Source organism: Oncorhynchus tshawytscha, linkage group LG09 (assembly GCF_018296145.1).
Source record: "Oncorhynchus tshawytscha isolate Ot180627B linkage group LG09, Otsh_v2.0, whole genome shotgun sequence".
NCBI classification, from domain to species: Eukaryota; Metazoa; Chordata; class Actinopteri; order Salmoniformes; family Salmonidae; genus Oncorhynchus; species Oncorhynchus tshawytscha.
The window spans coordinates 71,050,111-71,077,396 of record NC_056437.1 but is presented as its reverse complement, the minus strand read 5'-3'; the positions used below and the strand labels follow the sequence as shown (position 1 = coordinate 71,077,396).

At 40.2% G+C, this 27,286-nt stretch overlaps 2 protein-coding genes across 3 annotated transcripts; both read left to right on the top strand.

The window, feature by feature from the left end:
• Window positions 1–275: 275 nt before the first annotated feature.
• Window positions 276–14,201, top strand: LOC112258575 (zinc finger protein SNAI1). Of its 2 annotated transcripts, none has more exons than XM_024433018.2 (4): window positions 276–852; window positions 4,951–5,256; window positions 7,599–7,919; window positions 8,215–14,201. In XM_024433018.2, exons 1-4 carry the CDS (start codon window positions 504–506, stop codon window positions 8,688–8,690), a joined length of 1,452 nt encoding a protein of 483 aa, XP_024288786.1. In that variant the 5' UTR covers window positions 276–503; the 3' UTR covers window positions 8,691–14,201. The 2 variants fall into 2 exon arrangements, with proteins under 2 accessions (XP_024288786.1, XP_024288787.1); XM_024433019.2 differs by lacking the exon at window positions 276–852 and adding an exon at window positions 1,454–1,888.
• Window positions 14,202–18,677: 4,476 nt separating this feature from the next.
• Window positions 18,678–22,144, top strand: LOC112258574 (gastrula zinc finger protein XlCGF57.1). Its single transcript, XM_024433017.2, has 2 exons — window positions 18,678–18,956; window positions 20,094–22,144. Exon 2 carries the CDS (start codon window positions 20,268–20,270, stop codon window positions 21,810–21,812), a length of 1,545 nt encoding a protein of 514 aa, XP_024288785.1. The 5' UTR covers window positions 18,678–18,956; window positions 20,094–20,267; the 3' UTR covers window positions 21,813–22,144.
• Window positions 22,145–27,286: the final 5,142 nt, after the last annotated feature.

Below are 27,286 nucleotides of genomic sequence, written 5' to 3'. Positions count from 1 at the left end.
GTATGTAAACATTTATGCACAACATTTGAGAGAAATACGTTTTTTGTGCATATGAAACATTTCTGGGATATTTTATTTCAGCTCATGAAATATGAGACTAACACTTGTTGCGTTTATATTTTTGTTCAGTATCGCTGCATGCTGCAGTTGCCAGCTAGCCTGCATAAACTAGTTGGAAAAAGGTTTATCAGGGCGACTGACTGAACCGAATCGTCTCCACACTGCACTCTCACGCACACGACATAGCCTATGTCATAAATGTGGGCACCAGGCGTGTCCCTATACCCTCTCCTGACTGGAAACACAATTGGCGTTAATGAGATGGGGGAACGTCATTGCGTTTGCACTCGTGATACTACGGTAGCATCCAAGGGGCGTACACACGATGTGTCGATAGAGGTATCTACTTCTCGTGTAAATCAGTTGTGTGCTGACTTCTATTTTATATTTTTGGGGCGTTGGGGGAAGAATGAAAAAGGTCTTCCACCAAAACGGACGAAATCATGAACGGCGCCGTATACATTTCGTTTTTTCAAGGTCAGCTGGAATCTGCACTAGAGGAAGTAGTGCAAGTCGCAGTACAGGAAATAACCAAGACTGTTGGGTCAAGCTTGACTTCTATGTTAATGAAAACGGCCGTCAAAGAACAAGAAAACCAACGACTTAAGTTAGAGCTTCAGTCACTGAAGTTTGAATGTAATGGGGTAGAAAATGGAGCCGAATTCAACGGTGGCAGGGAAGACAACGCGGCCACGGATCGAACAAAGCCCGAGACACACACCCCCAGCCACAGCGCAGAGCGCGGCGTGTACGCAAACACTCTAAGACTGGATCAAAAATGTCGAGTAGTGGGTAAGGTTACTAGCTAGGCAAGGTTACTACCATGGCACCTAGAGGTTTCATCTTATACGTTTGAAACACAAGACAATAACACCATTATGTTGCCCTACAGTCTGTTTGATCGTAGACCTTTTGTTTATGTTTCTGTGGCACAACGTATCCACACACTCCGTTTACATAGGGTTGAAGTCAACAACAAAAAGGACAAAGCACCAGTATCTTGGTATGGGTTTCCGCATAGAGCAGAAAGTCTTGATGATGATAATAAGCAGAGTTGATATGTTAAGATGACGTGCAGTAGTAGCCTGTAGCACACTGAGAATCAATGACCTGTGGTCAAATCTTCAAGATATGAAAAACGGTCGTTTTCATTTTGGTTCTATTACCTTGGTGTTCTGTTTGACTCAGGCATGTGTCCTTGTGAACAATGGTCTCTTGTCTCAAGAGGTGTACACTTGACAAAATTGGCCTCCTGACGCTTAATTATTGGCATCTGTGGTGACATTGTTGCCATTGAGATTGTTACAATGTACAGTTGTGGAATGACAACCAGTGACATCACCAACCTTGTCACTGGAGGTGTCGAGCAAACGGTTCACTGAAAGGCAGCACATCCATCCTCAATCATTTTTCCTATCAGTGAAAATGATAGGCCTACTTATTGACTACCCCTTAAAACATTATTCTCTGTAATTGAAGATTGGTTGTGATGAGAGGACTATCAGTGACATTGTTGTTGAGCCTCAGCGCTGGCAGCAAAGGAACGGATGCCCCCCTCCCAATAATTCTCCAATGAAAGTCACAAGTGCAAACCACACCCACTCAGTTCTTAGAGAGGATACATTTAGGGAGAGGAGGGGTGTGAGATATAAAAGGGGGCAGGAGGAGACACTGGGCAAGCTGTGTGTCATTGTGCCCCAAAATGCTGAGGCCATTGGCAGGCCTTCAACTCATTTTGGACAAAGCTGAGGCTGGAGCTGTACCTCGCCACTTAGCATATAGCCATGGCTCTTATTTAGATTGCGATGGCCAGGGAGGCCATTTTGATGTAAGTAAATGAATCCTGGCAGCAACATTCATACTTCAGACACCCACACAGGTAGCTCCTCATACAGTGCATGATGTCACACGTACACAATGCAACACAACAATTAGGCTAGTAGGCTTCTTCTTTGACTCTGATCAATTACTATTTATATCCTGTGGTTTTAACAAAATGGGCACTTAAAGAGACCATGCTGCTCACGGTTTTCACTATTGATTTCCAACTTGATTTGTTTTCTTCCTCAGGGATTTGGACATGTAATCCATTCTCTTTTCTGGGTTATGTAAGTTATATATATATTTTTTTAATTTAAACTTTAACTAGGCAAGTCAGTTAAGAACAAATTCTTATTATTATCAATCCCTGTTTGTTTGTAAAACAGACCAGGTGTGTGTGTGTGTAAAACCCTGTTTGCTTTGTCAAAATGACATTGTAGATCTAAGGTTGCCAGAAACCTACTAGGCCTATGCTGTCATTGTCTGCTGCTCACCACAGCTTTCAAGCAGTTGCCATCCCACTCCTACTTTTTAGTTAAATCGCATCAATGAGTACGTTTTACATGCACACTACTTTTTTATATTAAACTGATTTATAGCAGAAGGCCGAGTGTGGCATCAATCATGTAAACACCTTACTTTGCTTATCTTAATCGGTGTATGGTCATAATCGAAGTAAGCATGCGTTGATTAAAACACCCGGTTTTCTGAGCAATCGGAATATTTAGGACATGTAATCGGTGTTCCAGCAGTGTATTTGGTCTACACATTTGCCAGCACCAGTAGCGCAAGCCTCCTTTTTTATGCGCAAGTGAATTGAGTTTGGAAGGACTGAAAGTATGCATCTTAGAAATTGTTTTCACATACAAACTTCATGTCCAAACATGAAACATGGAAAAGTAACATGGTCACTGTGGCATAACTTTTATTTTGATTGCTGGTTTTTGTTGTTGTTGTATATATCAAAAGTCCCATGTGAAGCCTGATTTCAGATGTCATGTAAATAACATTTATTAGTGAAATTGTTCTTTATGTAAACATTTTATAGCTGCAAAATTTAACTTCTTGTGCATCCTGACCAAATTCACATAGAAAAGTGAGCTACTTATCTGTCATTCATATTGAAAGCCTAAAAAAAGCGGTAGATCTGTTCCGTGTGCATTATTTCTATGCTTCCCATTCTTAATTAAGTTTTGTTTTTGCGTCTTTTGGTTTTGTACACCAGCTTCAAAAAGCTGAAAATACAATATTTTTGGGTTATGGAAAATATCTTTCACAGCGGTTTGGATGATACAATTTATTCTCTACACTACGGTTGCTTGTTTTGTCACAAACTGAAATTAGGCAAACTATTAGATTTTTTTTATTTTTTTTTAGCACCCAGGAAATGGCAGAGGGATTTCTGCATAGTGCATCTTTAAACAATCTATTCTATTAATCTGACTATCCACAATCTTATTATTGTGTGCATGAAACTGTGATCAATGACTAAAGTAGTTTATTCTCAGCTTTATCTGTAAGTAAGGCCTAACACCATCTATGTGCGGCGATAGATATGTCAAATGTTTTCTCACCACGTTTTGCACAACTTGTTTCACATTTAGAACTTGTGGTTAAGAACGGGATGAGAGTCATCGTGTGTGTGTGTGTGTGTGTGTGTGTGTGTGTGTGTATGTGTGTGTAGGCCATTGTGTGACTCAGTATGCTGCCTAGGCTTTCTACTACACAGGTGTTAATTCTTAGAGTAGCCTGGCTCATTTGTCAGATATCATCATGGAGATATTTGTATGATTGGAGGTGTTTGAAAATATCAAGTGTGGTAATTGATTTAGCTTCAAAACCATTATGGGATCGGTGAGAACTTGCTTGACTATTTCGGGGGAAATGTTTACCACTCCCAAATTATACCTATTGCAAAGGGGGATGTGACCTGAGCTATCTGAGCAATAAAGCCTTCTCGTGGTATTATAAATCATTCCTTTCAATATTTTACTGCTCTATGTAAGCAGATTTAATTATAGTAATGCACTCATATTGAATATAACTAATTTATTGTCATTGCCCCCATGGATGAAATGCACAATAAAACCCGCCTCACATTTTAAACAGTTTTGATTGGTTGCTGTTACAAATATACACCAATCCCAAACTGAGAAATTGGCATTTATAAGGAAAGCTCAAATCTGTCCCCTAGACACACACATTTTTTGGGTCTCATATGGTTGTTATCAATCAAGTGATTTTCAGTCTGGCAGTGCTACAACAATTCAATCAAGAGCCATGGCTGAGATCTGTAACTTTAGACTCGTTGTATTGCGTAGGCAAAAATTAATGCCCATTGCTGGTTGCTAAAAAATGGTTCATCTCAAAGGATGCCGAGTAAAATTCATTATGGGATGACAATGTTTTTCTTAGTGTTTTGGGCCCCCCAAAAAAGGGGCACTGTGTGTGTGTGTAACATATGTAGGCTAGAGAAATGCTTATGATAACAATGCTGTACAACCAAGGGCTCTCAGGGATAATTTGTGTAAAGCAGGCATGGACATTCAAAAGGATTCAATGGCTGTTGTTTTTCCAATTCTAATGGCTGAGCCTAAAATAGACCTTAACATTTTAAATGGATGAGGCACCATTTTATCCAAACCAAATTTGGTAATAGTGTGGTTTGTAAATTCATTGCACAATGCACTTTTGTGTTATTTGATTAAAACCGCGACACAAATAATTGCAGCCTTAGTCATTTGCATAGCAAAAAGAGTCGTTTGGAGAGACGTTTCCTTGTAAGGATACGGGGTTGTTTTTGCCTACTGTGTTCAACAAATATCCTAGAATGACAGCATTGAGCGCAACGCATTTATTTTTTTAACCTTGATCAGTGGCAGCTTTCAAATGTGTCACTATTTATCTACAAACATACCAGCCATTGATCGATGCCTCATTATTTCCTCTTTACACACAACAGGTTTTTATTTCTACTTTCCTGTCCATTATTTACATAAGGAAATACTTATCGTTAAAGACAGTAGACTAATTCTGATGACTATTTTGTGTCCATGTCCTTCTCTGCAGGTCAGCTCAAGATGGTCATGGAGCATGTGCTGGAGTTTGCTGTGTGCGAGCTGACCAAAATTGTGGAGGCCAGTTTCGATGACCTGCTCCTGGAGCTGACCAGGAAAGAGCGGGAGCACATCGCTCTAGAGGAGCAGTTGCGCCACTTGACGCACCAGGAGAACAGGAAGGGCGGGGTGTCGAGGAGGAGTGGGTCGGAAAACAACACAGCGTTCCCCAGCGGCTCAGAGGACACCCGGCAGGAATCCAGAAACGTCACAGTCAAAATTGTCCGAGAACAAAGAGAGCAAACTGAGACAACAAATGGTCTGTGTTTGAACCTTAACATGATGTTCTACTCAACATGATAATCAACTCCAGGCTTTATTTACAGTCCCAAATGTAACACACACAGAATCTGGGGATGCTTGCTATGATACCAATCAAATCCCACAGCACTGGAGGTTATGCTTTCTTATGGAAAATATAGGGATGGAAAGTGCCAAGACTCGGCATCTCCTCTGCCTATACATTCAATTACTTGTGAGAGGCCAGTAACTTCCTGTTCATGTTTTCAAGTTGCAACTCAATGCCACAGGGTAAATCCATTTGAATTCTATCACTTTTTGATAGCACCCCTTTTGATTTGAATGAAACCTTCCATACATATTTGCCCATTGTAGATGTGCTAAGAAAATACCATGAGGCATCCATGTCTTCATTACTGGAAAAGATCAACTGCTGAGTTTCATTTAAAAGCTTACAAACAGGGTTGTCAATCAATTTGATAATTCCCTGGGGGAAAAAGTTTTATATATATAATATGTTAACTTTAAAAGGTATTCCTTTTTTCTTCAAATTCTCATGTTGTGTCTTAGACCATATTTTACATAATCTGAAGTTGTTGTAGTGTGCCCGTCATCGGTTGAGACACATGTTCTTGAATACAGCATGGGTGTCATGTTTTAGCTGATAAATGTACAGAAACTGGAATAAAATTGACATTTCTAACGTGCAAATGGTACCACAAAGATGGAGGTCCACACATCAGAGAATGTTGACTTGAATGGCAATATCTGTTTTACATTGTACTGTCAATCCTTCATAGGAAACCTATTGAAATCAGGTAGATAATAGACATAACCATTTAAGTTGACAGTGGATGGACCGACGGCAGTCTTTCTGGTACTAATTAGAAGTAAAACATTCAATGTAAATGTCAATGGTGTAGCAGCTAAATTGCAGTGATCTGAAGGGACATGTCCATTCTGATTTCTACGATCGAAATTACACCCAACCTGTATTTAAGAGCATGTTGTGTCTCAACTGATGGCGGGCACAACATAACCTCAGATAATGTAAAGTCGGCTCTAAGTTACAACATGCTAATATGAAGGAAAAAAATTGCCACGTGCTTTTATATAATTGACGTTAAAGGTACGTTTTAAAAACTTTTTTTTGGTTGACATTTATCGAGAAACTGTAAAATAGTTTGACAACCCTTTTTTGTAAGCTTTTAAATGATATCAAACTCAACCATTTATCTTTTCTAGTGATGAAGAAATGGATGTCTCATGGTTTGCAAAATGGGTCAACTTTGAGCACCTTTATCTCATGAATGTTTTGGCATTCATGTCTGAAAAGTTACTTTCTGACCACTTCATCCTTGGGCAAACATGTATGGAAAGTTTTTATTTAAATTAAAAGGGATGCTGTCAAAAAGTGATTGAATTCAAGTGGATTTACACAACATAGTAAAATGAATACAAGGGTATTGTTAATCTCGGGCACACTTCATTTTAAATATCAGTTTAAACGCATCAAGTGTTACCTTCATTTCTGGTGCTGAAAATAAGCCTCTGTAAGTAGTCAGACTAGGGGAAAAAACAGGAATAAGAGTCAATATGGACTAACCAGAGCACCGAGGCACCATTTTTTTATAAATAAAAATGTTCGTGTTTCATAACCATGTTTTAAGCCATGACTTTCACACACCAGTCCTCTGAATCAGTTGAACTGGTCAATTGACCTATTTAGTAGCTGTCAAAATGGGAGCTGAAGCTCCCCTGTTATAGTTAACTATTAACAGTGTCAGTGCCAAATAGTTGCTCCAGTTAAACCCCTGCAGTCTGTTACATATATTTGGCGCCATGTTAGGTATGCCATGTACAGTAGATATAGGTTTCCCACTACTCTTAGGAGTCCAGTCTTATACTTGTGCTGGTAATACTGCTTAGAAATTATTAAGCCGGTTCACTATAAGCAAACACTTCCTATGTGTATATTGCCTTAGGTCTCTTAATGTAAGCATTTTTGTAAAAATGGATCAATATTAAAATGTACTGCATTAGAAATAACTGCTATAATGATGAAAATAATCACTGAATGTGTTAACTGCTTCTTCAGGTGCAATGATGTATGAACACAAACATGCACGTGTGCTGTTTTTATAAATATTTGTCAGTGTTTGTATCCACATCATGGATAGGTTTTGCACTTTTATTCCAGTTCAGTTGTCTTTGTTCTTTGTCAGTTGTTTTTGTTCCTCTCACTGTGCAGACGGTGACAAGAAATCTGTCTTGACCACAGCCCGTGTGAATTGTACTTGTTTTCCAGTTCAGGTTTGTCTTCTCAGATTTGTTGCTCTCTCTCCCTCTCTCTGTGTGTAGACAGTGACAAGCAGGCTGTCCTGACCGTAGCCCAGGACTGGGTCCCCATCCTGGACAAGGTGTTTGGGCAGAAGTGGTGCAGCGACCTGTGGCAGATCAAAGAGCTGGCTTCAGGGAAGGGGGGTGAGGAGAGGACTGGGGGATCTGGGCTGGGGATTGTGGGCTCCTTCCCCAGTCTGAATGCCCTGATCCGTGAGAACCTGGAGCCCGCCCCCACTAGCCCCCTGCAGGACCCCCAGTGGATGCCTCTGGAGGACATGGAGGTCCTCTCCTCGACCTTGGACACTCCGCAAGACCCTCCTGCTACCATAAGCGCTAAAGGTGCTCATGGGAACTACTGAACTGATGCCCCTACGTGACATCGCCAGTTGCGCGCACGCTTACTCTTAAGTCCTATGACTCTTTATGCTTAATTTTGTGTTATATTTAGATGTGTTTTCCTTAATGTGTATTCTCTTAGTCTAGTACAAAAGCAGACCGCTGTAGCTTTCTTGTCACATCCTCCTGGACCAATTGTCTTTCCTTCCCTATTATTAAAAACTCTGCCAGCCTTTGTTGCCTTTAATCTTCATTTCACTTGCTCTCTTTTATTTCTATCCCTCCGTCTGTGTTTCAGTTGAGGAGTCCCTCAGGTCTCCGTCGATGCTTCACCGGCTCCTCACACTCCCCGCTCAGCTCCTAGACGAGGACGAGAACGCCATGGACACCATTCCGCTGCTCGCCGATGCTTCCCCTGGCAGAGCAGCTGAGCGACGGCAAAACACAGAATCGCCTAACCAGAGCTGCCCATCTCCTCCCAAGAAAAAGGTTGCTGTTTCACTGGAGGAGGAGGAAGAGAAGGAAGACAAAGGGACGACGACGCTGGACTCAAAGGTGAAGACCGTGCCTGTCAAAGGCAGGAAGGCTCACGAGTGTAAAGAATGCGGCAAGAAGTTCAGCCGGGCGCCGCTCCTGAAAGCTCACCAGCAGAATCATATCACCACAGCAATGGCGATGACGCCAGCAATTTGCTGCTCAAAGTGCGGGAAACGCTTCTCCAAGGCATCCCGGCTACAGGCGCACCTACGAACTCACACTGTGAAAAAGTCCTGAGAAGGGAATTGGAAGATTGAAGAAGAAAAAAAAAGTCGCTCTTCAGTCCATATCTCACAAATAGCCATAGTAGCAGGATGGTCACCGGTATTCGAGTTCATACATTTGAGTTCACTTTAAGTACCTTACAAGTCGGGAATCGGAGGCATTTTTTTCATGTTGCTGATTTGAAGGTACAGTTTTTGCTGACTGCTGTATGTTTCTTAATTGTTACCACCATTTTGATTCCTTACATGTGGTGACAAGGTAAATACTTTGTAATCATTTGGGATTGGATCTGGCTGGTAGTTGTGGTTAGTATCACCATTTTACATTATGTATAGCATGGGACAGTGGCGCTCACAACAAGCAATGAAGTGACCTTTTTAAGTGCTCTTTTTAGTTTTCTCAGTATACTTTTCTACATTTTTTCTGGAATATCAAACTGGTCTCTTTGTGCTTTATTATTTCACATCAAGGTTATTTGCTATACCAGAGGCCATGATCTTGGCTTTTGTGGACTGCAATTTCAATAAACAGTACACTGATTTGTGAGAATTGTATCTTTCAGTTGCAGACGCGTTGTCTCAAGTCGAATGTGAAACGCTACTCGTCTTTTTTCCGGTGCTACAAGCAGTGACTCACTTTCAAAGGAGGGGAGAGCGATGGACTGCTGGAGTCAATAGCAGATGTCATACCTTTGTTTTGCTTACCTCTGAATGTGAATCTCTGTACAGATGGAAATAACCTGGTATTTCTCTTAACCTTCTTCATGCAATTCACTATTTACAGTCCTCACTTGACAGTATTTTTTTTTTCACTCAACATAAATACCTCCTTAAAAACACTCAAATGTTTGATAAAGGTATTGTTACGTTGGTAGCCCTTTTTGTTTTTTTTATAAAGAACCACAGATTCAGAGTCTGCAGACCTCTAGTTGATGGCTAGCACGAGCTGTGTGACATATCACAATGGTCCATCTTGGGCTTTTCTATATCCTGTCTGCCCTGGAAGGACCATTCCTGACACAAGTCTAAGACGATAGTGAGGTAAAGAACGGAATCTTGCCCTCGTGCTGATTGCGGAAGGCTGAGTTCTCAAGTGTCATGGGATGTAGAGAAATACCACATTGATGAGAAACACTTTTTGGTTTGCTTTGTCTTGTTTGACCTCCGGATGAGTCAAATGGATGTGGAGCATCTGATTGGACATCGGGAATATTGTTTCTGCTCATATGGCAATGCCTAACAGAATACTTTGTTGGGAACATAAAATATTGAAGGGATGGGTCATTCAAATAAGGGATGTGGGGGGTTGAGGGGCAGGGTTGTATAGACTTTGGAGACTTACAGGTGTTTGCAGGACTGCTCTTGGCCTCCGAAAAGATATCTGTAGAAAGGCAAACACTGTTTAAGCCCCTCTGCCAGATTCCTTAAGTATCGTAGCGTCTTCCCATTTTGATTGTGCTTTGTATCTTGTAGATGCGTCTGCAGTTTGTAGTGCTGAGTGATTTGTGCTTTTTGAGGACGGTTTCGGTTCAATTATGAAAAAATAATCACGGTTTTAAGTTGGAAAAAAATAACATGCATTATGTAGGTTGATTGCTGTAACACAGAATAAAATAATTAAGGTCCCATGATGGTAGCGACTGCCCATTTATCACTTAATTCACATAATTTATTCACATTACTTTAATAAAATATTTCAGTTGTGTATATTACATGTTTTATTTGATGGCTTTATTATTTAATTCCAAGTCATCTCAAATCTCTATGGAGCTGCTGTCTGACAAAATTACTATTTTAGTAGTTCTTCAAAGTAAGGTAGAATTTTATGACTGCTAAATACCAACTATCAATCACTTAAGATCATGTATTTTCAGGTAGAGATACCTCGCGTAGCAACTGCTCTCTCCCTCTTGATTGCGCATTCTCTCTGTCTGCCCCACACTAACCTGACGTAGCAGGCGTAAAATAAACACACAGGTGGGACAAGTAGACACGCAATGTATTTTGGTCATGGTAGTTAATTACCACATTTTCTGCACCTAAACAATGTAGAATATTGGCATGTTTGAAACTGCAACTCCCTACTATATCGCACAGTTTAGGCTTGATCTGATTTATCTGTAGAGAAACGTTGTAATGTGCACATTGAGCTCACAGAAGAAGAAAACATGGAATTCAAATCATTTTGCCATCGGTCAATTTTACCATCGGTCAAAATAACTGAAATGATAGTTAATCGCTCTGCACAAAGCATTAATGTAATAGCAAGCAATACTGTGTACCATTGACAACATGGTAATGTTACCTATTTGTGGCAAAGCCAGTAACCTATTGTTGAAGATGTACCTGTACTTCAAACAACAATCGATGCAAAGAAATCCTCAAATCGGCTCTGTAATCCACAGGATGTTTTTTGTCTTCCTCAGGGAAGGTTGTTTCTGTGGCTCTGTTTCCAAGAGATCAGGTCACACTTCTACACTAGAGGGGGAAACCCATGGCAACATCCCAATCCATTGTAAAAAATAAAATGTATATATTTTTTTTTAAGTGCCCTCTTGCCCACTGACTTTTTCTGTTAAAGTAGTCGTACTTACGCTGTTTTGAAATGTTCCTCCTGTGCTATCTTTTTGTGTTTTGGTTAATTGTAGCCACAGATTACATCTTAGTTTACACTCCCTTGTGCTTTGCCTCATGTAAGTCCTTGACACAAGTGTAGATAGTTTAATTACTATGTATCAGGACCATGTGTTTCTATCAGAATCTGAGAAGACAATGGATTCCAAAAGATTTGGGTCTTTTATTCAGGTCAAACCAGCATTAACGTTTACATGGGTACAATTTAAAAAATGGTTTGGTACACAACCTCTCATCTTCAACTGTAACCAATTTAAAGAAATTGCATGCAATGTCTTCACATTTTTATAGGGCAAAATGTATGAAAATATATGGAGAGAGAGAATTTCCCTCTGTGTCTTCAGGGTTGTAACCAATGTGCAAATTTAGGATTTTTAAGTGTTTTAAGGACTTGTCTCTCAGGCTGCGTTTACACAGGCAGCCCAATTCTGATCTTTTCCCCAATTATTGGCAAAAGAGCTGAACTGATTATTGGACAAATATAATTGGCCTGCCTGTGTAAACACAGCCTAAGACTGAAACATTGTAGAAACCCTCAAAGGCTTTAAGTGGTAGGAAATGTATGTTGCTGATTGTATTGGCAGCCAGTGCTGCACACTTGCAATTAATGTATTGTTATTGATTATTAGCCTATGCTTTGTCCTAGTATCTAGAACTCACATAGTGCACTTCATTCCCACTAAAAGCAGTGTCTTGTAAAGTCACATCACCACTCAAAACATGTTTGTGCTCCGCAGTAAGCTAACCTTGAACAATGCTGAATCTGTTTATTGCTTTTCTATGTTAGCCATAACCCACTCCTGTCTTTTTCCTATCTAGCACTTCCCTCTCGTATTCAGCTGTTTTGTCTCCTAATGCCCGCTAAGTGCAATCCACCTCTTGAAACAGTTGTGATGACTGTGTTCAACAGGTAACTCATTTAGTAGTTTTTGCTTTTGCTAATGAATCACCCAGCCACTTTTTTTTTCAAATGCCTACTGACATGTTATCTTTCCGTTACTTTTTCAAGACCTCTGTACCTCGTGTTGAATATCAGAAAAGAGTAAACACAGCAAATTGGTTATTTGAAACATTACCTCAACATTATCACAAATATTAATAGTTTTCTGCATGACAGAATAGTGTTTGACTGGCGTTAACTGGCACAACCTTAAGGATTCCTACCAAAACAGTTCACTATTTAGCATATTCTCTTGCCTTGTCACATGGACATACAGGTAACTGCCACAATAATGGAAACACTTGAGTAAATGAGGAATACAAAGTATAGTGAAAGCAGGTAATTAACAACCCATCGAGCTTAGGTTAATGCATAAAAATCCTGGGCAGGCCATTATTTTGGCTACCATGGTAATGCCCCAATAGGATGACAATGTCCCCATCCACAGGCAAGAATGGTCACTGAATGGTTTGAAGAGCATGAAAATAAACCATATGCCATGGCTGACTTAGTCACCAGATCACAACCCAATTGGACAATTTATTTCTCATGGAAGAATGGTGTCTCATCCCTCCGATAGAGTTCCCAACACTTGTAGAAACTATGCCAACGTGCATTGAAGCTAGTTCTGGGTTGTGGTGACACAAGACCCTATTGAGACGCTTTATGTTGGTGTTTCCTTTATTTTGGCAGTTACCTCTTTGTAAGGTTGCAAACATTGATGGGACCACAGAATAAATGTTATTTAGTTACCTGACAAGAAATATAGGACATTTAATTCCATACACATTTGTCACAGAGACAACTATTTGTTACAGTTGCACAACTGTACAATTACAATATGATAAGATGTGCAGAAAGATGGTAGCCTTATATGTTTAGTCAGATAGTGTTCTATCCGTATGCATGTAATAGAGGGATATAGTTATAGCCTACTAAGAGCATGCACACAGAGTTTGGTCGTCATTAAGAAGTGCATTCACTCGAGCATTGCATTATGGTAAAGAAATCTTGTGTGTCTTGCTTCTAGACATATTTTTTTCAGGTTATTTCCTGAAAAGTGGTTGAGTGATTACCTTTTTAAAAGTAATATGAACTGAGTAAAAGCCTCCTCATCCTGATTTGAACCAAACGTGAAGGAGGAGGCGCAAAATGATTAAAGAAGGGACTTCAAATGAATTGTGGTGCTACATTTGAAAGAGGTAATTAAAGGGAGTAGACATATTTTATGTGTTTTTCAAATTTGTGGTTTTGGTTGTGTATGTTTTATTTCTTAGAAGTATTAGAATGATGTTTGTAAATCTAGGGAACGTGCAGATTTCAAATTGACATCCAAATTCTAAAATGATTTCAGATAAGGATTTTATTTATTTTATGTTCCATTCGTGACATTGTTAAATTGTTTTAGGTCTTCACTCAATTCTATTCTGATAAGATGTGATCAATTGTAGGACATACAGATGTAGGATATTAATTTGAGCCAGTTTGCTACAGCAGGAAAATAATCCTGCAGCAACAGGAAATTTGAATTATGTGGATTATAATTAATGGACATTTTTGTAGGGGTTGATACATTTTTCATGAGGGAAAATCAGGTCGGAAATTTCAAAGTGGAAATGACAAATTTCAGATGTCTTTTTACACCTCAAATTATCGACACGTTTTAAGTGTCCTGCATTGCAACAAAGTTATCCTGCAACAGGGTGATCAAATGAAGATCCTATATCTGTATTTCTTTTATAATTTGGCATGCTGAAGCTAGATTTTGCCAAATTGTAAAGTAGTTTGGTTTCTGGATTTCTTCAAAACAAGAGAGCACTTCTGAAATGCTATTCATGCCAAGTCAACTCTGCCAAGATAATGTAATTATGTAGGCAATGTGACGTTGTGTTATACCCATTAGAAATTAACTGGGTACTTAGTGTAAGAAAAATAAATGTTAACAATCAACCTTTTTTGTTTCTTATTGTTTATCCTTAATATTTAGGTCAAGGATTAGCAACTTTGATGAGGGTGGAGGCCACAAAACATCTGAACTCATGAGGGACTGCAGTGGCTTGCCAGTCTGTATATCCACGTCCATATCCACATGTACAGTCAGAACTGGCCCTAGCTTTTGAGGGGAATTCTTTTGGGGCCCCCTCAACCTTGCCAGCAAAATATTTAAATGGCCCCTCTGACAGCGGAGAGAAAATGTTGCTTTTTTACAGCAAGTTTGCGGCAATTCCTCACATTTTTGCCATTGCTATTGGGCGGAGAGAAGATTTTGCAATTGTATGACTAATTTCATACAATTCTATTAATTTTGCCATGGGGCACTAAGGTATTCCCAAAAGATAATTGAAACAACAACCACCCGAGCCACTGCCTGTTCACCCGCTACCATCCAGAAGGCAAGGTCATTACAGGTGCATCGAAGCTGGGACCGAGAGACTGAAAAACAGTTTCTATCTCAAGGCCATCAGACTGTTAAACAGCCATCACTAGCCCAGAGAGGCTGCTACCTATATACAATCTTGAAGTCATTTGCCCCTCTAATAAATGGAACACTAGTCACTTTAATAATGTTTACATATCTTGCATTACTCATCTCATAGGTACAGTTGAAGTCAAAGTTTACATACACTTTAGCCACATACATTTAAACTCAGTTTTTCACAATTCCTGACATTTAATCCTAGTAAAAATCCCTGCCTTAGATCAGTTAGGATCACCACTATTTTAAGAATGTGAAATGTCAATAACAGAGAATTATTAATTTCAGATTTGATTTCTTTCATCACATTCCCAGTGGGTCAGAAGTTTACATACACACAATTAAGTATTTGGTAGCATTGCCTTTAAATTGTTTAACTTGAGTCAAACGTTTTGGGTAGCCTTCCACAACTTCCCACAATAAGTTTGGTGAATTTTGGCCCATTCCTCCTGACAGAGCTGGTGTAACAGTCAGGTTTGTAGGCCTCCTTGCTCGCACATGCTTTTTGAATTCTGCCCACATATTTTCTATAGGATTGAGGTCAGGGCTTTGTGATGACCACTCCAATACCTTGACTTTGTTGTCCTTAAGCCATTTTGCCACAACTTTGGAAGTATGCTTGGAGTCGTCATCCATTTGGAAGACCCATTTGCGACCAAGCTTTAACTTCCGGACTGATGTCTTGAGATGTTGCTTCAATATATCCACATAATTTTCCATCCTCATGATGCCAGCTACATTGTGAAGTGCACCAGTCCCTCCTGCAGCAAAGCAGCCCCACAACATGATGCTGCCACCCCGTGCTTCACAGTTGGGTTGGTGTTCTTCGGCTTGCAAGCCTCCCCCTTTTTCCTCCAAACATAAAGATGGTCATTATGGCCAAGTAGTTAAATTTTTGTTTCATCAGACCAGAGGACATTTCTCCAAAAAGTACGATCTTTGTCCCCATGTGCAGTTGCAAACCGTAGTCTGGCTTTTTTATGGCGGTTTTGGAGCAGTAGCTTCTTCCTTGCTGAGCAGCCTTTCAGGTTATGTTGATATAGGACTCGTTTTACTGTGGATATAGATACTTTTGTACCTGTTTCTTTCAGCATCTTCACAAGGTCCTTTGCTGTTGTTCTGGGATTGATTTGTACTTTTCGCACCAAAGTACGTTTCATCTCTCGGAGACCGAACGCGTCTCCTTCCTGAGCGGTATGACGGCTGCGTGGTCCCATGGTATTTATACTTGCGTACTATTGTTTGTACAGATGACCGTAGTACCTTCAGGCATTTGGAAATTGCTCCCAAGGATGAACCAGACTTGTGGAGGTCTCCTTTTTTTTCTGAGGTCTTGGCTGATTTCTTTTGATTTTCCCATGATGTCAAGCAAAGAGGCACTGAGTTTGAAGGTAGGCCTTGAAATACATCCACAGATACACCTCCAATTGACTCAAATGATTACAATTAGCCTATCAGAAGCATCTAAAGCCATGACATCATTTTCTGGATTTTTCCAAGCTGTTTAAAGGCACAGTCAATTTAGCGTATGTAAACTTCTGCCCCACTGGAATTGTGATATAGGGAATTATAAGTGAAATGATCTGTCTGGTAACAATTGTTGGAAAGATTACTTGTGTCATGCACAAAGTAGATGTCCCAACCGACTTGCCAAAACTATAGTTTGTTAACAAGAAATTTGTGGAGTGGTTGAAAAACAAGTGTTAATGTCACCGACCTAAGTGTATGTAAACTTCCAACTTCAACTGTATGTACTGTATTCTATACTATCTATCTATTGAATCTTAGCCTATGCCGCTCTGTCGTTCTTGTATAAAGAACATTCCGTTACTTAGATTTGTGTGTATTAGGTATTTGTTGTGGAATTGTTATATTACTTGTTAGATATTGCTGCACTGTCTGAACTAGAAGCACAAGCATTTTGCTACACTTGCAATAACATCTGCTAACCATGTGTATGTGACCAATAACATTTGATTTAATTTGAAACTTGGATGTAATCCAATGAGATGTATTTAATTTTCTCGTGTTATTCAAAATAATTTCCAAGTCATTTGGTGAGCAATTACTATCTAAATGTGGGATGGGAGGCCATTCTCCTCATACATCTTAAGGTAAACCTGAAAATAAAGTAATATTCTGGTATTGTGTTTAGACAGGGTTTAGCATTCATTTATAATGCCGGTGGGCGGAATTATTTCCATGCGGAGCCGTCGACGGTGCTCGTGCACGTGAAAGCCACTCAGCGGAGGCGGAGAAAATAAGAATCTGCTGTATTTGGGCGAACTCCACTCCGTCCCATCGCTTCCAGTCTGAAAATCCCTTAAGTGTTGTTAATAAAAAACGGCCAATAAATGCTCTGGGACATTACTGATTGGTGGTGTACACACATGGTTATGATGAACCCAGGTATGTGACATGTATGTACAAAAACTGTCTTGGTGAATCAATAATAGCCAAGGCAAGTGGGAAATCATGTTATTGTTGTATTTTGAGTAGACTATCACTTCAAATCAGTGGTTCTCATCCAGCTTGTCTCAATATTCACATTGAGAAAAATAATTGCCAAAATACAATCTGGAAAACTATTTTTGATGCTATATTGATAGTAAATGTAGCAATTATATGACAAGGGAACAACATTCCCACCTCTTTCATTGTCAATAATTAAATCACTGGTTTGAGAGCACAAAATCAACCAAAATAGCGCTGCTAATAGCTCTATATTTAAAATACTGTGATAGAAGAAAACATTTTCAGAGATTAAATAATTTAAAAAAAATGCAAGTTCATTATAATTTCTTCACACTTTCTACCTGGTGTAAGTCGTTTATGTTCAGACTGGTATGTTTTTTATTTATTTTTTAAATACATATGTTTTTGGACTCAGAGACCCAAGACCCATTCGAAACCTCCTGTGACCCAAATTTGGGTCGGGACCCACCAGTTGTGAATCGCTGCTTTAAATCATACCATGAAAAAATAATGATACAATACTTTATTGAACATTTATATTTTGTTAAAGTGATAGTTTCTCCCATACTGCCTTCTCTCATGGCAGCAGGCTATTTTATTGTAGGCTATATCAAGTGTTGCTATATGTCAGGTCAGGATACAGAGAAACATTATTTAAATGGTTTTAAATTACAAGTGCACAACTATAATCATCGAAGGCCACAGTCCTGCTGGTCCTTCTTTTCTCCCTGGCACTTACAATAATTGATCAGATAGTGTAATTGGTTGGTTGTGCACCCTATATTACCAATATAAACCAAGCAGGTAAAACTCGTGAAAAGTGTCTCATGTCTGAGTCTCGTGATTTTAGGTAGCTGGCGTCAGTGGGGGTCTTTGTGCTTGTCTTCTCAGCAGGGATTTGTGCAGACATTTAAGGCTGGTCCAGGTGATCAAAAAAAAAGAAGCTGCATCAGATACTGACTCAAGTCAGGGACCCAGTTATTAGTACCAACTCTAATGTCTATGTAATGTAAACATGTGGTCATGTGTTGCTTTTATTTACCATGGGTATATATACACACCTGGAGAGTGAAAATGTCATTTGAACAATAAATAGTGGAGAGAAGTAGAAATAGAGAGAAGTACTGCAACACAAAGTGCAAGTTAGACACTATTGAACTACTGCTATAATTTGAGTTTATGTCAAGTTACATGAATAGTTCAAATATGTTATACATACGTTATTGGAAAAAAATAAAATCAAAGACGTTCAGTTACTGTCTATATGTCTGTAATTATGTTTTTGCAAGCACTAGCCTGGCCTATGATGTAGCCTGGACGTTTTACAAGAGTGGACTCTGACAGGGCTGGTCTTTGACAATACTCTGATTGATTTACAACTGCGTTTACGAGCCGAATCCATAGATCAGTGGAGAGAATGATACAATGTTGCGAGTCCCACCGATTGATAGCAATATATGAAGCGAGATGAACGCATGCTGCGCGCGCATTTCCATCAGACGACGGAAGTGCACAGCAGAAACATCGGGGAAAGCGTCAAGGGAGTGAAAACGAAGCAGAATTAGTCAATGAGAGAGAGAGGGGAGAGGGAGGAGAGGAGAGAGGGAGTAAGGAAAAGAAAGGAGAAAGCAATACGGAGGCTGCAGAGTTGCTTGGTCGAGGTGGACGTGGCGGGTCCGGTTCAGTTTGAAGCCAAGCAACTGTGGCGACAGCGAGCCGAAGGCTAAAAAAGCCATGAATCGGAGAAACCGCAGGTAGCTATTGCTAGCTTTTTTTTTTAAATACTGATTTCCTTCTTTTTCCACCACTTTCTCATATGCCAGTGTGTGAATGTGCATGGCCCAACACAGGTTTCGTAATTCGACACAATTCATTTAGTTTAGCGACACTTACCTAGTACTACCTGCAAGGGTTCAGGATGCACGCTCAAAGTGAATTAAAAAAGTAGCTAGTAACAGTACAGGATAGCCGTCTCACTTTCCTTCCTAGCTACATGTCATCGAGCTAGTTAGACGCATCTGTAAAGCTAGCTAGCAGCATCGACGTTAGCGATAAACAAGATGGCCACTGGCTAGCTAGTTAGCTAGAAATGGCATCTTGCCCTGTCTTTGTACGATGGTAGTCAGCTGGTAAACTGAAATATGCCTTTTAAAAATTATGCAAAGAGTTGGCTGGTGAAAAAAATCCCCTCTCCGAAAAGTTTGTGCTGGTTGTAAAAGCACTTCATATGTCACCCAATAGCTTGCATATTGCCATCCTCAACCAACTGGGTGAGAGAAAAAAATCACCGCCAGATTCTTGCAGCCAACTAGTGCATGATGTGCGTGGCTGGTTTGTCATTCTACCTAGTTGGTCAGAACATGCAGGTATTGCATGAACACTCATGTTGAAGTTTACATTAAAGTCCTTCATTTTGGTAGCATGTGATATTTAGATTTCAAGGCGAGTTATTGTATAGTCATCGAATTGACGAGCATGAATGTTGTGAAGTTAGAAGTAGCCAAAACTATTTCAGGACGTTTGGCTGCCAACTTCTCACCAGCCGTCATTAAAACTTTTCGAGATACAAAATACAAACCGTTCTCGAAGTTTGCACATCTCTATTGTCATTGCACATCTGTGTGTGTTTTCTCATACATATAGCTTGCTTGTCACTAGTTATTGTGAGTCTGTGTAGTTATCTTTTTAGTATTCTGTGTGCTTGTTTTATTTGTAATAATAAGCCAATGTTATTATGAGTTGACAGACCTGTTATTTTTGTATTACTTTCCCTACTAGGCCTATCAGTTACATTACCCCTGCTATATTCTAATTGAAGTGAGCCCGTAGAAGACAATGGGTTATATTTTTTAACTGAATTATTTCATATCCCTTGTCTTCTTTCATTCCAGGGGCTTCAAAGATAGGTTTTGCTCCTAACCCAAGGAAGAAGGCTTGGCGTCAGAACAAGCTGTACTGTCAGAGGGACACTCAAGTGGACCAAGGCTCTTTAAAGGGCAAAGTAGTACTATTCTCTGATCCATTACTGGACTAACTGGAGACGGGTGCATAAGGACTCTGCAGCCATGGCAGAGTTAGAGACGGAGTGCATTACGCTAGGACTTGACACGCTGCATGCATCAGAGTGTGGCTCGCCACCGCTGGATCCACTTCGGCCTGAGTGCACTTCGCCAACCCTCCACCTGCTCTCGTCCGACTGCAGTACGCCCACACTCGGCACGCTAGCGGCAGAGATCGCAGAGCCCATGATCATGCTGCCCTGCGTGAAGACTGAGCCCGCAGACGACCTGGACCCCATTCACACCGTGGACCTGTCAGAGATCCAGCCACTGAGCACGGCGGAGTTGGGCCACGAACAGATCAAGATGGAGATCAGTGGGTTGGACTACATCAAGTCTGAGCACCACGTCCACGACCTCCACTGCTTCCACAGCTCTGAGTACGAGAGCGACTCATATTCTATGAAGTCTCACTACGAGCCCAGCTTGGTGTTCGACTACATCACCCACGTGTCCGACAGCCTGGACTACATCAGGTCGGAGCAGCACGCTGACCTGCAGTGTTATTACACCACCGAGCTCGGGGCCATCAAGACTGAGTACGAGCCCAATCTGATGTCCAGCCACATCAAGACCGAAATGAGCCTAGAGTCTATCCACATGGCCGAGCTCCGGACCGAGCTAAACAAGCTCAGCCATGACGGGGTCATGGAAGGCCATAGGCTGGACAACGAGTTCCCTGGCGCAGGAGGCCTCTACGAGCTGCAGTCTACCCATGCTGGCAAAGGCCCAGGGCACACAAGCACGAAAGGGCATAGCACAACCCCACGCAAACCTCGTAACCTCAGTGGGGAGAAGCCTTTCTCTTGCACCCAGTGTGGGAAGAATTTCAGCACTCTGGGGAACCTCAAAACACACCAGCGCATTCACACAGGAGAGCGGCCGTATACCTGCTCGCAGTGCGGCAAGAGCTTCGGCCAGGCAGGGAACCTGAAGAGGCACCAGCTCATTCACACGGGTCAGAAACCCTACATCTGTGCCCACTGCCCCAAGGGCTTCACCAAAGCAGATGACCTCCGCTCACACCAGCGGCTACACACCGGCGAGAAGCCCTTCTGTTGCCTTCAGTGTGGGAAGAGCTTTGGGCAGTCCAAGGAGCTCAAAGCCCACCAGCTAAGCCACACCGGAGAGAGGCCTTTCTGCTGCCAACACTGTGGGAAGAGCTTCACCAAGGAAATGAGCTACCACAACCACCTGCAGATTCACACCGGTGAGAAACCGTACTGCTGCTCTCAGTGCGGGAAGACATTCAGCAACTCGGGGGTCCTCAAAACACATGAGAAGATACATTCCGGGGTGAGGCCATTCGGCTGCACACAGTGTGGTAAGAGCTTTGGCCGTTTGGGACATCTTAAAGCACACCAGCAAATCCACACTGGGGAGAGACCTTTCGCCTGCCTCCAGTGTGGGAAGAACTTCAGCCAGTCAGGCCATCTCAAAGCACACGAGCAAATTCACAAAAGAGAGAGATCAGACATGAGCAGCAGCAGCTCCAGCAGCAGCAGCAGCAGCAGTGGTGGCAGCAGCAGCCGCAGTACTGATAGTAGCTAAATACCTTTAACCTCTTAAGTATTATTCCTTTTTTTATATAAATACTATATATATATATGTTTTTCCTTACACTTTTCTTACGTTTTTCATACCTTTTGTGCTTTTTGAGTTATGTTCTTTGGGGGTCAACTTGACTGATTTGCTATTATGCAAATGTCTCTATGTTGGGATCAGTGAAGTTACTGAGGGACTTATAGAAAACTTTGTATCTCGTCTGATCTGTGTTGTAGTGAGTGCCATTCCAGTTTCTTTCCTCCAGAAAAATCACTTATTGATAACATGTAATTCCTAAAACCATGTACTGGAATTCATTATTAAAGAAACTAATGCAACACCAAATCTCTCCTTTCTTTTGTCTCATCCTGTATTATGATCCTGAATTATGATATTGTCTACCGGAGTGGCAAATTAATCTCTTTACTAGAATTTTGGTAACAGGTCAAGACTGAATGTTGCACCCTGAATGTTGTACCGCAATTGCACACTACTGTATCGCCACTATACTCATTAGAAATAAAGTGTACAGAGCTGAGAAGGTAGTATAGATACTGGTAGCACTGTAGTAAAATGGGTGCTGTAGTATTTTGATTGTAGAAAAGATGACTCCCACACACTCCCATATGTTGTTTGTGATCACCATCACCTCCCTGCTAGCAGGGTGGGAAAAAGTACCCAATTTTCATACTTGAGTAAAAGTAAAGATTATCTTGGTAGAAAATGACTCAAGTGAACGTCGCCCAGTAAAATACTACTTGAGTAAAAGTTTTGGGTTTTAAATATACTAAAGTATCGAAAGTATATATTATTTCAAATTGCTCATTTTAAGCAAACCAGATGGCACAATTTTTGTTATCTTTTATATTTATGGATATTTAGAGGCACGCTCCTACACTGACATAATTTACAAACAAACCATGTGTGCTTCATGAGTCCGCAAGATCAGAAGCAGTAGGGATGATCAGGGATGTTCTCTTGATAAGTGTGAATTGGATCATTTTCCAGTCCTGCTAAGCATTCAAAATCAAATGAGTGTTTTTGGGTGTCAGGGAAAATGTATGGAGTAAAAAGTACCTTATTTTCTTTAGGAATGTGAAGTAAAAGCTGTCTAAAATATAAATAGAGAAGTACAGAACACAAAAAATGACTTTGGTACTTTACACAACTGCCTGTTAGGTATGTGATTTCATGGTCGTTTTTACAATTCTTAGTTATAACATACTTTATTGCACACTCTAGTACTATGGCACTATAGACATGTTTGCTCTGAGATAAAGAATGAAGATACCAGTAACCACAGACAAGGTCATTTGATCATTTTAATCCTTCAACCACCAGCAGCACTGTTAGGTTCACAATATCATTGGAAGAATTTGAATGGACTTTTACGCACATACAGTGGGGCAAAAAAGTATGTAGTCAGCCACTAATTGTGCAAGTTCTCCCACGTAAAAAGATGTGAGATGCCTGTAATTTTCATCATAGGTACACTTCAACTATGACAGACAAAATGAGAAACAAAAATCCAGAAAATCACATTGTAGGATTTTTAATGAATTTATTTGCAAAATATGGTGGAAAATAAGTATTTGGTCAATAACAAAAGTTTATCTCAATCATTGTTATATACCCTTTGTTGGCAATGACAGAGGTCAAACGTTTTCTGTAAGTCTTCACAAGGTTTTCACACACTGCCACTCCAGGACCTTGAAATGCTTCTTACGAAGCCACTCCTTTGTTGCCTGGGCGGTGTGTTTCGGATCATTGTCATGCTGAAAGACCCAGCCACGTTTTATCTTCAATGCCCTTGCTGATGGTAGGCTTTGTTACTTTGGTCCCAGCTCTCTGCAGGTCATTCACTAGGTCCCCCCGTGTGGTTCTGGGATTTTTACTCACCGTTCTTCTGATCATTTAGACCCCACGTGGTGAGATCTTGCGTGGAGCCCCAGATCGAGGGAGATTATCAGTGGTCTTGTATGTCTTCCATTTCCTAATAATTGCTCCCACAGTTGATTTCTTCAAACCAAGCGGCTTACCTATTGCAGATTCAGTCTTCCCAGCCTGGTGCAGGTCTACAATTTTGTTTCTGGTGTCCTTTGACAGCTCTTTGGTCTTGGCCATAGTGGAGTTTGGAGTGTGACTGTTTGAGGTTGTGGACAGGTGTCTTTTATACTGATAACAAGTTCAAACAGGTGCCATTAATACAGGTAACGAGTGGAGGACAGAGGAGCCTCTTAAAGAAGAAGTTACAGGTCTGTGAGAGCCAGAAATCTTGCTTGTTTGTAGGTGACCAAATACTTATTTTCCACCATAATTTGCAAATAAATTCATTAAAAATCCTACAATGTGATTTCCTGGATTTTTTTTCTCATTTTGTCTGTCATAGTTGAAGTGTACCTATGATGGCCTCTCTCATCTTTTTAAGTGGGAGAACTTGCACAATTGGTGGCTGACTAAATACTTTTTTGCCCCACTGTATATCACGCTTCCTGAGTATTATACCTTTATAATAGATTCACTAGAACTCACACTTATGTTTAAGATGTAACAGGTTTACCTTGAAAATGAATGGAATTCAGTTTTGTAGAGATAAAGAATAGCTTGATTAGTTAATTTAGTTGGGTTGACCCTTGCCATGACTAGAACCTAATTCGGTGTGTGACTAGGTATGGCGTGAGAACACCTCGCCATATCCTTTATCACAGATACCACTGTGGAGCTGCTACTGCTGCAACATAAACAGGAGAGAAGGTGAGTCACAAACCTATATCTTGTATTTTTCACGTTTAAAAATGGTTTCATTAACTATTTCATTTAAAATATTTTCCCACCACATCGATTCTCCTCTATCTATCATGGTCACTGTCTTGGTTGTTGTGGAGGAACTTCCACCGATGTTACTGCAAGACAAATAAGATTGCACCGCTACAGGACCTACAGCATTTCATCAATTTTAAGTCCACAAACAGTTTTCCCACTTCAGGTCCAGACTAGCCTCTCCATCCTCCATCGTAGTGATCACAGTTGTGGTTCTGGTGGAGGATGACGACATTCTGCTGTTACTGCAAAACATATAAGAGCAAAGTAAGTAAATTAAAGTACCACAGGGCTTCAAAACCTTCATTGCTGTAATGTTGCACCAGGTCAGCCCGGAGATTTCCCAACTGTTCCTCCAAGCTGGTGACCTGCATCTGATAACTAGACATAGTAGAGTAATGTCTCTGTCTCAAAGAGGTTACCTTCCAGGGATGCTTTTTCTGTGACCAAAGGGAAAGGCAATGAGTTTAAAGCATATGGTATGGATACATCATGTGATTTCAGGTGGCAAGATATGTGAATGCAAAAAAAGTGTTATTTCTGTAATTTCTTGAGTGTTGCTGTATCACTCCACTCTAAAGTAATTTGATATATATATATATATATATATATATATATATATATATATATATATATATATATATGATTAAATATTTTGTTAATCAAATTATTTTATAAAAATGAATCATGTTAAAATATATTACATTACACAGAATGCATTTTAAACTTCATGCAATGTATTACTTTTGTATGACTCAATAACAAATATATATTGATAGGAGCGGAAAAAAGTGATGGTAATTGTGTTTTGATAAGCACGCCAAATCAATTCCCATGATTAAAGTGGCTGGAGTAGAGTCAGTGTCACAATGTTAGTGGTGGCAAAGACAGCATTAATGATCTTTATGGCCTTCCTGTAGCATCGGGTGGTGTACACCAAAGACAGCATTAACGATAGAATACATATCTAGTTTTTCAAGCAATGGTCTTTTAATCCTTTTGAGTCATCACAAAAATCAGCCTTCTCACGAAAACATTTGTAGTATCTGACCTATTATGAGCTATTATGACCCCTCTATGGAAAAGGGAGACTCTCGCGAACATAATGTTTTCTCTATTTTGCTCTACGACGGTAACCCATACAAATTAATAGAAGTATGGAGGTAGTTTTGTGCCAACAAAAATGAGGGGTTAAATACGTGTAAAAAAGACACAAATGTTTCCTGAACTTTCTTATATCTCTTAAATATAGGACAGACACTTCAGAACCTTATTCCTTCTGATTTAATTTTTAACATGTATTAATGTGTTATTCAATGTGTTTCTATGGGCTGTAGTGGTAAAGGGCAAATTCTATATTTTTTCAAAGAATTGTTAAATATATTTTTTTAATACCTAAAGCGGGCCTGAAATCCAAAGAGCTAAATGATCCATGGTATGACCATCTTAAAACAATTCCCCCCAATGGCTTAGACGTTTAGTTAAGGGAGTATGCGAGGCACAGATGTTCGCTTCACCTAGCCAAGTTCTGCTACGAGCAAACCAAACGTAGTATGCAGGCGTCTTTAGACACTGGCCGTGTCCAAAGTCTGACTTACCTATTACTTACTTAAACTGCATAATGTGTAGTTATTGTACTGAATACTATTTAGAACATACTGTTTAGTAAAAAACAAATGCAGTTAACAACAAATATCAGCATACTAGGCTCATCCTACTGCAACGCGTCATCTAATGCGCAATTACGTTGATTCTCGCCATTCCTTCATTTTGGTACAGTTGGTCCCCTCAGCTGATTAACAGCTGTTGTCAAACACACCTGGGTTTCAAAAGGCAATTATCTTCCTCTATAGTATGCAGCGAATTCTACTAAATGAAAAGCCGAAATGAGTATGACTTCCTGGAATTTAATTCATACATTTTTGATATTTCACATGCAATAAAATGTCCTTTTTTTGCATACTCCAAATGCCTACTATTTAAATTGCAGGTACGGGTATACAGCCATGGCCACATTGTTGGTGTTACCTTTATTTCGGTAGTTACCTGTATATACAGTGCATTCGGAAAGTACTCAGACACCTTCCATTTTTCTACATTTTGTTACGTTTACAGCCTTATTCTAAAATGGAATAAAAAAAATGTCCTCAACAATCTATACACTATAGCCCATAATGACAAAGTGAAAACAGGTTTTTAGACATTTTTGCAAATTTATTTAAAAAAATAATACTGAAATACCTCATTTACATATGTATTCAGACCCTTTGTATGAAACTCAAAATTAAGCTCAGGTGCATCCTGTTTCCATGGTGTTACGTTCTGGCCATAGTTCTTTTGTGTTTTCTTTGTTTTAGTGTTGGTCAGGACGTGAGCTGAGTGGGCATTCTATGTTGTGTGTCTAGTTTTCCCATTTCTATGTTTGGCCTGATATGGTTCTCAATCAGAGGCAGGTGTTAGTCATTGTCTCTGATTGGGAACCATATTTAGGTAGTCTGTTTTGTGTTGGGTTTTGTGGGTGGTTGTCTCCTGTCTTTGTGTCTATGCACCAGATAGGACTGTTTCGGTTTTTCACATTTGTTGTTTTGTATTTTGTAGTGTTCACGTTTATTGTGTTTATGAAACATGTTGAAGACTAACCACGCTGCGCTTTGGTCCGA

Bases quoted from the DNA above. Each gene is read 5' to 3' on its own strand.
- LOC112258575 (XM_024433018.2), top strand. From the start codon at position 504: ATGAACGGCGCCGTATACATTTCGTTTTTTCAAGGTCAGCTGGAATCT. The intron at 853-4,950 runs GTAAGGTTACTA...CCTTCTCTGCAG, and splicing joins TCAAAAATGTCGAGTAGTGG to GTCAGCTCAAGATGGTCATG. The intron at 5,257-7,598 runs GTCTGTGTTTGA...CTCTGTGTGTAG, and splicing joins GCAAACTGAGACAACAAATG to ACAGTGACAAGCAGGCTGTC.
- LOC112258574 (XM_024433017.2), top strand. From the start codon at position 20,268: ATGGCAGAGTTAGAGACGGAGTGCATTACGCTAGGACTTGACACGCTG.